This window comes from Ambystoma mexicanum, chromosome 10 (genome assembly GCF_040938575.1).
Source record: "Ambystoma mexicanum isolate Mex_15411 chromosome 10, UKY_AmexF1_1, whole genome shotgun sequence".
Classification (NCBI taxonomy): Eukaryota; Metazoa; Chordata; class Amphibia; order Caudata; family Ambystomatidae; genus Ambystoma; species Ambystoma mexicanum.
The window spans coordinates 1,682,517,479-1,682,530,252 of NC_090932.1; the positions used below are offsets into that span (position 1 = coordinate 1,682,517,479).

Sequence of the window (12,774 nt, forward strand, 5' to 3'; positions counted from 1 at the left end):
GAAGATTGCGGATAGAGAGAAGGGGTGCCTTTGAAAAGGAGAGCTTGGCGATAACAAGCAGTAGGGTGGTAGAGAACAATATCAAGAGTGGTGTAGAGGAACAGCAGGCATGTGATGGAGTGTAACAGCAGGATTGTGGTGGAGAGGAACAGCAGGAGTGTGGTGGAGAAGAGAGCCGGATTGTGGTGGAGAACAACAGCAGCTGTGTAGTGGAGAGGAACAACAGGAGTGTGGTGGAGAGGAACAGCAGGAGTGTGGTGGAGAGGAACAGCAGAGTTGTGGTGGAGAGTAACAGCAGGAGTGTGGTGGAGAGGAACAGCAGGAGTAGTGGAGTGGAACAGCAGGAGTGTTGTGGAGAGGAAAGCAGGAAGGTAGTGGAAAAGACAGCCAGACTGTGGTGGAGAATAACAGCAGGAGTGTAGTGGAGAGGAACAGCAGACGTGTGGTGGAGAGGAAGAGCAGGGGTGTGGTGGAGAAGACAACCACACTGTGGTGGAGTACAACAGCGGTAGTGTAGTGGAGAGGGACAGCAGGAGTGTGGTGGAGAGGAACAGCAGGAGTGTGGTGGAGAGAAACAGCAGGAGTGTGGTGGAGAGAAACAGCAGGAGGAGTGGAGAGGAACAGCAGGAGTGTTGCGGAGAGGAAAGCAGGGGTGTGGTGGAGAGAAACAGCAGGAGTAATGGAGAGGAACAGCAGGAGTGTGGTGGAGAGAAACAGCAGGAGGAGTGGAGAGGAACAGCAGGAGTGTGGTGGAGAGGAAAGCAGGAGTGTGGTGGAGAAGACAGCCAGACTGTGGTGGAGAATAACAGCAGGAGTGTAGTGGAGAGGAACAGCAGACGTGTGGTGGAGAGGAAGAGCAGGGGTGTGGTGGAGAAGACAACCGCACTGTGGTGGCGTACAACAGCGGTAGTGTAGTGGAGAGGAACAGCAGGAGTGTGGTGAAGAGGAAAAAGCAGAAGTGTGGGGGATAAGACAGCCGGACTGTGGTGGAAAACAACAGCAGCAGTGTAGTGGAGAGGAACAGCAGGAGTGTGGTGGAGAGGAACAGCAGGAATTTGGTGGAGAGAAACAGCAGGAGTAGTGGAGAGGAACAGCAGGAGAGTTGTGGAGAGGAAATCACGAGTGTGGTGGAGAAGACAGCCAGACTGTGGTGGAGAATAACAGCAGGAGTGTAGTGGAGAGGAACAGCAGACGTGTGGTGGAGAGGAAGAGCAGGGGTGTGGTGGAGAAGACAACTGCACTGTGGTGGAGTACAACAGCGGTAGTGTAGTGGGGAGGAACAGCAGGAGTGTGGTGGAGAGGAACAGCAGGAGTATGGTGGAGAGGAACAGCAGGAGTGTTGAGAGGAACAGCAGAAGTGTTCTGGAGAGGAAAGCAGGAGTGTGGTGAAGACAGCCAGACTGTAGTGGAGAATAACAGCAGGAGTGTAGTAGAGATGAACAGCAGGAGTGTGGTGGAGAGGAACAGCAGGAATGTGGTGGAGAAGACAGCCGGGCTGTGGTGGAGAACAACAGCAGGAGTGTAGTGGATAGGAACAGCAGGAGTGTGGTGAAGAGGAACAGCAGGAGTGTGGTGGAGAGGAACAGCAGGAGTGTGGTGGAGAGGAACAGCAGGAGTGGTGGAGAGGAAAGCAGGAGTGTGGTGGAGAAGTCAGTAGAACTGTGGTGTAGAAGAACAGCAGGATTGTAGTGGAGAGGAACAGCAGGAGTGGGGTGGAGAGGAAAGCAGAAGTGTGGAGAGGAACAGAAGGAGTGTGGTGTCGAGGAACAGAGAGGTGTGCTGTTGAGGAACAGAGGGGTGTGGTGGAGAGGAACAGCAGGAGTGTGGTGGAGAGGAACAGCAGGAGTGTGGCGGAGAGGAAAGCAGGAGTGTGGTGAAGACAGCCAGACTGTGGTGGATAAGAACAGCAGGAGTGCAGTGGAGAGGAACAGCAGGTGTGGTGGAGGGGAACAGCAGGACTGAGGTGGAAAGGAAAGCAGGAGTGTGGAGAGGAACAGAAGGAGTGTGGTGGCAAGGAACAGAAGGATTGTGTTGACGAGGAACAGCAGGAGTGTGGTGGAGAGAAAGAGCAGGAGTGTGGTGGAGATGATGATCCCGGTGTGGAGAGTGGTTGTTAGGAGGTGGATGAGAAGAGCAGGCATTTGAAGGGTATGGAAAGGATATGAGAAGGAAATATTGGGGGAACATCAGGAGGAGATTGGAGAGCACTTAGGGGTGATAGGAAGGGGTGGAGAGCATAGAGGTGATAGGAATGGGGCGGAGAAGGTTCCATAAATTGGCAATGAGTTTGGAGAGGAGTCTGGAGATGAGGGGGAGATATATGGTTTACTGAGTTAAGGTGATGGTAGTAAAACACCCAAGAGTGGCGGGAAGAAGCTGGGAGATCAATGACAATCAGGAGGGGGGTATGTGGCCTGATAGCTCTTGCTTTCTAGTTTAAGCGTGTACTTAGTTCCCCTCCATGATTTATCATAGACTCAGAACTTGTTCATTGACTTGGAGGGAGTATTAACAGTCTCCGCCTTGTGGACATTTTCATTCTAATGGGTGTATAATCAACAGAAGAGCGTGATAGAAAAGAGTGTGATAGAAAAGAACGTGATGGAAAAGAGCGTGATGAAAAAGAGTGTGATGGAAAAGAGCGTGACAGAAAAGAGCGTGATAGAAAAGAGCGTGATAGAAAAGAGCGTGATGGAAAAGAGCGTGACAGAAAAGAGCGTGATAGAAAAGAGCGTGATAAAAAAGAGCGTGATGGAAAGGAGCGTGATGGAAAAGAATGTGATGGAAAAGAGCGTTATGGAAAAGAGCGTGATGAAAAAGAGCGTGATAGAAAAGAGGGTGATAGAAAAGAGCGTGATGGAAAAGAGCATGAGGGAAAAGAGCGTGATAAAAAGAAGAGTATGATAGAAAAGAGCGTAATAGAAAAGAGCATGATAGAAAAGAGCGTGATGGAAAAGTTTATGATGGAAAAGAACATGATAGAAAAGAGCGTGATGGAAAAGAGCGTGATGGAAAAGAGCGTGATAGAAAAGAGCGTGATGGAAAAGAGCGTGATAAAAAACTGCATGATAGAAAAGAGCGTGATGGAAAAGTGCCCGAAGTAAACGAGCGTGATAGAAAAGAGCGTGATGAAAAAGAACGTGATGAAAAAGAGCGTGATGGAAAAGAGCATGATAGAAAAAACCGTGATAGAAAAGAACGTGATGGAAAAGAGAGTGATGAAAGAGCGCGATAGAAAAGAGCATGATGGAAAAGAGCGTGATCGAAAAGAGCGTGATAGAAAAGAGCGTGACGGAAAAGAGTGTGACGGAAAAGAGTGTGACGGAAAAGAGCGTGATAGAAAAGGGCATGGTGGAAAAGAGCGTGATGGAAAAGAATGTGATGGAAAAGAGCGTGACAGAAAAGAGCGTGACAGAAAAGAGCCTGATTGATGGAAAATAGCCTGATAGAAAAGAGCGTGGCGGAAAAGAGCGTGATGGAAAAGAGCGTGACAGAAAAGAGCATGATAGAAAAGAGCGTGATGGAAAAGAGCGTGATAGAAAAGAATGTGATGGAAAAGAGCGTTATGAAAAAGAGCGTGATGGAAAAGAGCATGATGGAAAAGAACGTGATAGAAAAGACAGTGATGGAAAAGAGCATGACGGAAAAGAGCGTGATGGAAAAGAGCGTGATAGAAAAAAGCCTGATGGAAAAGAACATGATAGAAAAGAGCATGATAGAAAAGAGCGTGATAGAAAAGAGCGTGATGGAAAAGAGAGTGATGAAAAAGAGCGTGATGAAAAAGAGCGTGATAGAAAAGAGCGTGATGGAAAAGAGAGTGAGTGATGGAAAAGAGCGTGAAAGAATAGAGCGTGATAGAAAAGAGCGTGACAGAAAAGAACATGATAGAAAAGAGCATGATAGAAAAGAGCGTGATAGAAAAGAGCGTGATGGAAAAGAGAGTGATGAAAAAGAGCGTGATGAAAAAGAGCGTGATAGAAAAGAGCGTGATGGAAAAGAGAGTGAGTGATGGAAAAGAGCGTGAAAGAATAGAGTGTGATAGAAAAGAGCGTGACGGAAAAGAGCATGATAGAAAAGAGCGTGATAGAAAAGAGCGTGATGGAAAAGAGAGTGATGAAAAAGAGAGTGATGAAAAAGAGCGTGATGAAAAAGAGCGTGATAGAAAAGAGTGTGATGGAAAAGAGAGTGAGTGATGGAAAAGAGGGTGATAGAAAAGAGCGTGACGGAAAAGAGCAGGAGAATGAGGCCCTGACTCTGAATTTAATTCTCATCATGCAATGGAAGGCCGAGTCACCCTGAGGGTAAGCATTGTGGGTGGCATCCCCAGTGTGGGCGTTTCCATGAGGGGGGTTGGGGCTCTCTTCGGGGTCATTGTTTTGGGTGAAATGGTGTTCCTGCTGCTGCCCCCCCTCACCCCTGCCCCTTGCGGTCCACTCCCAGGAGTCATCTGTGCCCCTCTCGTGCTCTGTTGTTGCCCCTTGTATGGGATCCCCTTAGCTCTATCTCTTTCCTGGCCACTGACCACCCTTCCATACCTCTGTCACTCTGTGTGCCTCACATGCACGATTCTCTGGGATGTGGTATGTGTCTCATTGTGTGTTTCTGAGGCATGTCCCTTCAAACTACTCAGGGGAACATGCCTGTGACTTCGAACCATCATCACCCCTGTGCCCCTACGCCCCGCTCTTCACCACCGAGCAGGTGAACCTGCTTTTCACCCATTGTATGCTATGCCACAGAAAGCTTGTCCACTGAATCTTTTCCGTCGCAACATGACCCAATCCCACCATGGGAAGGGGGCTCCAGCATTGGGCCTTGATTTGTGCCAAGAGACCTCCCTTTAAAGACCTTCCTGGTTGGGTGTGCAGCATTTGGACTGCTCAGGAATCTAACCTGCCCTCTTCTGTCTTTGTTTCCAGTACACCATCAGTGGCAAGAAAGTGGAGGTGGCAGTCAAGCAGATCATCGCTGGCCGCGACGTGGAGCATCGAGGCGCTTTCTCCAACCCAGAATCCCTGGATCTGTACAAGGAGATCCCCGAGCTTCAGAACTTCTAAGCACTCGAGGCGCTCACTTGAGCGTTCTCCCCCATGTGAAAGTGCCCTACGTGCAGGGAAACGCTAAGGACATTCTTGGGGTGATTGTAAAGACATTCTGTGAAATGCTTTATTGAAATCCTGGACGAGCCACCAGGCTCAGTTGCAGCTGCGCTCGGATCGTGTGGGGATTTGATTCTGGGCCAGTCATGAAGGTGGGAAGTGGGGCAGATGGTGGAGGGAGTGATCAGGGGGGTGCAATCATTGATTCCAGTGTACACCAAAGTGGTCCAGTCAAGGGTCCCGTGTAATTTACACAAAGTCAATTACTTCACGGTAATTTACTTAGTGGAAATTACTTTGACAGTTTTCATTGAATTTCTTTTCTTTTTTACGGGGGAGTCCTCCCCAGACCCGCCTTATCCCTTCAGTATAACCCTTACCCCTGCCCAACCCTCCCCCCCTTATCCATTAACTGAAAAAAAAAATATTTTGAGGAAAACTGTTGATGAAATTTCCACGAAGTAAATTACCACGTAGTAATTTACTTTGTGGAAACAATGTGATACCCCAGTCAAGTGTCAACCTTCCTCCTAACAGAGCTGTGTTTTGCATTGTTTCAGGGGAAGTTTTTATAACTCACTTTTATCTTCTTGACTTTCAAATGTTTTTGATTTCAATAGTGGGATTGTGTTGCTGCTTTGAATCTGTGTTGTATTTCCTGCTTTCTTGTGACTATAGCATGACATCCAATGTCTTTACGCGTGTGACTGGAGGACATTGGGCTCTGTCCCACAGCCTGTACCGCTGTGCAGAGTAATGTGCTCCATACTGTTGTACATCACGCCTGCCCTCTCCACGCTCCACTGTGGCTTCATGACCCCATCTGTTGGTGGACTGTTGAAGGATCTTGTTCACCCCGGACCCTAACTCTGATTCTGTTACATTCTCCAAGGCTTACTGTACTGTCTGTTTTGATGTTTCCTAAATCTGTATTCTATGATATATGATATGATATGATATGGCATTTGTAACGCGCCTATACACAAGTGTTTCAAGGCGCAAAATCCTGAAATGATTTGAGAATTCCAGAGTTTATAAATGTTATGTAAATTACTTGTTTCAAATGTCCATTTATTTTTTTGTATATATACATTTTTTTATTGCAAAAGCAATGGAGCAAGAGCCCCACAAGGGTTTACTCCATTTCTGCATTGAAAATAACCTGGGAGCCAGGCATGTTACACCGGCTGTGCTGCAAGAAATGAAAGTGCACCAAATTATTTACTTATTTTCGACGCAGCAATCGGGTTGGATTTTGCCGGTGGGGCTTTCTCAGACTATTCCAAATGCTTCAGGTATTTTGCATGAATGTTTGAATGCATGTCCAATCATGCCAGCACTTAAACATTGAATAAAAGTGAATTGAGTCCATGTGCAGTTCATCTTCATTGTATTTTTCCTCCGTTCCCTTTCTGGTCTTCCAATATTCCCCAATGGTTGCGTCCTGGCCTTTCTCTTAGTCGTTATGACACTCTGTGTTCACAGTCAATAAAATGAGGTCTATGTGTAGTGCAATGACGTCACACCAAAGATATGCACAATGTGTCATTTCACTTCCAGTCTAAGATGTCTACACTTAAAACATCACCAGAACTGCTGTCCCCAAAGTCTCTTCAAGAGGTCTTCCTTCTGATCTGACCGAAACCCGGAAGTGGTGGGCCAGAGAGTTGGAACACTTATAAATCGTGGTTATTTGTGATCTTTTCCAGTGTGATTAAAATCTCCTACTAAGTAATCAGTAAATGGATTTCAATGACATTTTAGAGACCAAGGGGATACAGTTCACCTTGATTTTATTTTCTAAGTTTTAATTTCTGTGAAACATCAAAAAGCCACATTCCTCCACAGCATTGATGTTTGATAGAGCCTACTTTTTTAAACCATAGCTAAGCAATCTAAACATTATGAAAAATACAACCTACTTTAGATTATTAAGACAATGAAAATAATTCTTGCACAGCCCCTTTCTGTAATTTGGGACCTTTTTCAATAGCCCATGTATGCAACACTAGGCCCTTTAAGACGAAGGAGCAGTACTTTGAGATGGATGGAGATGCAGAAGATACTCAAACTTCAATAATCAGACTGACTCAGGAAGTTTGCAAATAACGCTCTTTTAATATCAATTGTCTAAAACAGGGAGTATAACGAACATCAACGAACATCCGCTCGATCTTCTCACTCAACGATTTTCATAAAAAAGAGCTTATATAGTAAAAACTCATCATTGACATCAATCTATGTGGCAAACTACAAAAACCTACTTGGGGATGTGATAGAATTATAGGGAACCTGTAGGTATACGTTCCATAGTTGATTGGGAAGGTGATTGGGTTTCTAACATCAGGTGGGCAACTAAGCCCTCCTCTAGTGAAAGTCACTACGAACGTCATCAAATACACAAATTCCTATTGGTTATATAAACTATAGGGCTCTCTATTACGTGGTACTCTACAATTGGTTGGCACCCTTGTACCCCTTTGTACTATTCCACAGACACTAGCAGCATGCAGGCCGGCACCCATGTGCTGGTTGGCTGGTCATAACCATAGCTTCCCAGCTAATTAGCCTGCCATCTATCATCACTCTTGCTGTCTGCAAGTCAATTAGCCTATGAACATAGCCCTGAAAATGTTCTCTGCGCCTGAGAATAAAACGGAGTATAGGCAAACATTGTCTCTTGGTTTCAATACAGCTCAACTCAATATCTATTGTCATCCGACCATGTGACTGGAGACCACGTTTCAGAGCTTTTCTGTATTTAAAATACTATTGGGGTCATTACGACCCAGGCGCTAAGAACGCCAACTTTACCACCATGGTGTAAACTATGTTTACACCATGGTGGATGGCAGATTTACCGCCCCATTCCAAGGTGAGTGGGGCAGTAAATCCCCATTTCCCATTTTCCCTTCCCCATTCCCATTTTTGCCCCATAGGGCATAATGGGAGTGGGGAAGGCACTAATTACGGCACCGTAAATTACGGTGGCGTAATTAGCATCATGGCGGGTTAGCGCCATGGATTTTAACGGCTGCTAAAAGCAGCTGTTAAAATCAGAATCAGGCGTTGAGGGTTAATGACGGCGTTAACCCTTAACGCCTGGGTCGTAATGAGGCCCTATTAGATGATGAACCTCTGACGTCTTCAATGTTGTTGCTCCTCACCTCAGACAGGAGTTTGTTCTTTTCACACGTTTTGTAGCTACTGCATGAACATTCAGGCTCACGGTGGCCTTGACCTCTTGGTGCTGGGCTAGCTAAGCTTCTCTTGAATGTTACCTCCATCATTAAGTCGTTTTTAACTGCGCCACACTGAAAAAGTCTTTCTATTTACGGTCCAAGCTCTGCTAAAGTGCGTAGTGGAACATCCGTAGTCTATACATTCCAATGCATATACGTTGGCACATCGCCGCAATCTAATCACTACGTAACCAGCCTTTAAGAAGACTTTATCTGCTTGCGTTACTGCGTCTGTACAATTGTAAAATGACTTGGCATTTTCTTCATTGTTTCTGTAGCACGAGCATCTTCATCTCGAGCCCGAAATGTTGCTCGTCTTTAACACCTTCTTCTTAGATCTAATAGAATGTTTATGGTCTTCAGCCTCTTTCCTGTATGCGTCAGCTCTGCCTCGCATGACGTCCCCAATCTTCTTTCTTGCTCGTTTTCACACTTCCTCCGGGATTTCATTCAAATGACCATCATATTGTCGTGAGTGCATATGTGACTTCCTCAATAGCTACCTCACTTCCAGGATTCTTTTCGGTATGGGTATTTTCCACCAGGACTACACGTGTCTCACACTTTGGCTCCCAACATATAGGCATCATGGGGGCAGAGCTTTGAGTGGGGGTACTTGACTCCACCTCTACACAGGTATTCTGACCTGCGTGTGAGTACCTGCTGCTTATTCTCTCTCAAGTCAGGTGATAGATTTACAGCGACGGTGGAGAGCGCGTTATTCTAGTACTTTGTCTTATAGGCAACAGTATTGGAACATCTTGGCTGTTTAAAGACTGTAAACGGATCTAACAAGTGTTCTTCAGAATGGGATCTTTCATTAATTCACATGCTGCTTGACTATTCTGCGTTGTCAGGCTGGGAATTCCTGGTAACCGTAAAGCAGTTTTCTTTTGAGTCTGAAAAACTGCAGTCAATTTAGTGTTGCCGTTTTGGATCATCTTGATCTTTAGCCAATAGGCAGAGTCCCCCATAGCGCCACCCCTGGAGGCCATCTTTAGATTTTTTACTGCACGTTCAAGTTTAGGGAGTCCTCGCAAGTTCCTTTCTACAGTCAATGTTTTCCTCTATAATATTCTATGAATTTCGACAATTATTATTTCACAGGAAAGCCTAAGATCAGTACTTTCCTTCTTGGGAATACGGTACGCCCTACATCCATTTTGTGCTCCCCTGTAGAGCTGAACTCACCACCTCATGGTTGAAGCCTAGAAAGGGTGGTGCCTTACCCCATTATGGCTCACCCAAAGGCTAAGAAAATCCGTTTCAAGGCATGTTCCAGCTGCCACCTAAACAATATCTATGTTAACAGATCAAAACAGAAGGTTAGTGGATATGGGGTTGGTGGGCTCAAATCCGACTTCTGTAAGGAGACATGCTTCACTTCACCACAGTAGACTCTTAGAGCGTATGTCCTCTTCCAAGGGGTCGAGATCCCACGAGGAGGCTTTTTGTAGTGTATTAAAGTCGTGATTTATTTAGTTATTGCAATTAAAGGGCATCCCCTACTCTGTTAAGGACTGAGTAAATATGAACACAAAGCACAGTAGAGTGTCCTGACAGGAAACTTATTTTGCAATGGAAAACCTATTACCTATAATTTAGCACAGTTTATCTAGTACAAACTACAAATACAATTTTATGAGCTTGTCCTGGAAATCTAATTTATGCTTCAGGATTTCTTGTCCTCAATAGGAAAAAATCAAACTCATTTATGTGTCAATAATATTTTCATCCTTGAGCACAATGGCACAATAAATTAAAACATGTTCACAGATATACAAAACAAAAAGACTATCACAAATAGACATGCGGTCAGAAAAATATATCAACAATTAAATTCACAGCAGAGGCTCAAGTAACCTACAGAGAGTGGTCCTGTGTCAATCACGTGTCTTAAGGTGGCCTTCTCGTGGTACATGTCTCTTTATCTAAATAATTGTTATCAACAAACCTAAACCAATTGCTAGAGAGTAGCCTGTCTGTGAGTATGGTGCAGTCAATGATATTGAACGTGGCAGATCGGTCGAGAAGGATGAGTGCCACACATTCTTACACACCTGCGGTTCTTTTTAAGACATCCCAAACCGACACATGGGACGACTCAGTTCGACTCAGTTCCTCAGAGTTGTCTGAAGCCAGTTTGGGCTGGGTCAAGAAGGTTGTTGTATTCAGTGACGAGGCAGAGCTGTTTATATGCTGTGTGGCTAAAACAGAGGTGATGGCTGGAAGGTTTGGAATTAATCTTAACCTCTGGCATTGCTCTGGGCAAACCTCCAGACCATCGTTCTTCACCTGCCAAGCCGTACAGAAGGGGAAAGACCATATGCAAATCAGGCTTGGTCCCATCCCAAAAGGGGCAGTCCAGCCAAACCGCTAGGTCACATCCCTTCTGCACGAGACCACAAGCATCCCCAGACATGTTTCGGCCTTGTTGGGCCTCATCAGGCTACACAGGTTGTAGTTAGGATGTTCTTGAGGAGGGTGGGGGAGGGGCATGGGTCTCTAGGGTAGCCAGATGGGTAGCCAGATGGCTGACTTTGCGTTAGGAGCGTGAGGAAATCGAGGAGAAAACTGGCATAGGGAGGGAGGTGGGTCTGGGGTCGGGTGGAGAACGGGGAGGGGTAGAGGGCATCCTTGCTTTTTAGAAAGGATATCACAGTGTATATCGATAGCAATGTTGTAGAAGTGTCCAAACAGGATGTCGCATAGAGAGTTAGGGCGATGAGGGATCGAACAACTTGGCGTCTTGAATTCTGAGATGAGTCTGTGCAGTTCCTTGCTTGGGTTGCGGAAGTTGAGGATTTGGTTACCATAGACATTTATTTGGCTTTCCTGATTTCTGACCGGTAGGCCTTTGGCAGTCTTGCTGAACACGATTTGTTTTGAGGAGTGGGGTTGGTTGTCCAAGTCCACTCCAGTCGGTGCTTGAGAGTTTTGATAGATTTAAGGTGGGATGTTTACCATTTGTGGCCCTTCCTCTGGGAGGTATGTTTCTCTGAAGTGAGGGGTATGAGTGCGCGGGAAAGGCAGCGATCGAAGAGTTCACTGGGAAGAGGCCCTTTCTGGAGTGAGAGTGCTGGGAGTGAGTTGAGGAGGCAATTGCCCAGATCTGGGTTAATAGTGACCTTATTCCAGAGGGGGGTGTAAGAGAGTCGTTAGAGGTGGCAACCCGGAGAGCCAGGATATTGTGGCTTGGGCTGTCAGGAGGGAGAAGAAGATTGCGTAGGGATCTGCCCAGATTAGGGGACGGGTGGAGGTGGATATAAGGTTCATGGTGCAGAATATTACCTCTAGGGTTTGGCCTGTGGTGTGGGTGGGGACAGATATGGGTTCCTATTATAGCCAGCGGGTCTGTTAAAGAGTAGAAAGCTGTGGGAGGCGGATGGGGACAGTTGGAATTTTACAAACAATGATTCATAATCAGTGTCTTTAGGTAGGAGTGGGATATGGTGTTTGTGTATGATGGCCAGCCCTCCTCCTCTTCTGGGTCTGTTTCGAACGATCCGGTTGTACCCATTAGGAAAGCCTTGTGTGCCATAGGTTCATAATCATCTGCGGACCAGGTCTCTGTGATGAAGAGGATGTCTGGTTTTTCATCTGATGTTGTCGAAGATGTTAAATTTGTTTTTGGAGACAAACCCAACGTTGATGAGAATGAAATAGAGCTGGTTTGGTTTCCCGGGGGAGGCTGTGTTACGGTTTGTCTTGGGTGGATAGCTCAGGGCCAACACCCTCGCCTTGGGAGCAAGACAATGTGGATCAACACAGGTTCGATCCCTGGGTCCGCGCTTAGAAACCTCTCGGTATTAGGCGCGTTATAAATAACCAATTACAATTCAATCCAATTACAAAAGATTGGGGTCAGAGTATGTGTTGTTGTTGAGGATGGCGTGGGAGCGGAAGGATGGCAGATCGGGCTTGGTGATTTTGCGTGGGATGGGAATAGAGCTAGCACCCGATTCGGGTCGGGTGGGGAGATTTGTATTGTATTGTATTTGATTATTCATATAGCACTCTTTCCCCATTTGTATGGTCCCAATGCACTTTTTTGGGTTGGCAAGCCCTCGGTGACCGTAGTCAATGTGCTGGGAAGTTCTAAGAAGTTTAGATTAGGAGATGCGTTTGTGCATTTTTGACGGCCTAGGACTTGGGTAGCTGGCTAGGCTCGACTAAGCAGCCAAAAGAGGGCCAGGCATGTGGGTGGGCGCTGTTGATGGTTGCGATAGAGTGCTATTTTTGAGAGTGTTGATGTCTGGCCAGCTATACCGAATTTCTTTTAGTTGGTAGTCGCTGTATGTTAGTGGCAGCAGTGTTGAGGTACGTCAGGGCTTTCAGTGTGGGTGGCTATATGTGCTGCTAGACCGGAAAGCATTGCCGTAGCTGCATTGTACGGTGCATGGATGCTTGACTGTGCCTGCAGACTCTGTCCA

At 46.2% G+C, this 12,774-nt stretch overlaps 1 protein-coding gene across 2 annotated transcripts in view; it reads left to right on the plus strand.

Moving 5' to 3' along the window:
• AACS (acetoacetyl-CoA synthetase) overlaps positions 1-6,470 on the plus strand; it is a 341,576-nt gene extending 335,106 nt beyond the window's left edge. For both annotated transcript variants that reach the window (XM_069620120.1, XM_069620121.1), the window contains exon 18: positions 4,920-6,470. In XM_069620120.1, the coding sequence (XP_069476221.1) occupies positions 4,920-5,057 (138 nt within the window). In that variant the 3' untranslated portion in view covers positions 5,058-6,470. The remainder of the gene's footprint in view (positions 1-4,919) is intronic.
• The last annotated feature ends 6,304 nt before the right edge of the window (positions 6,471-12,774 follow it).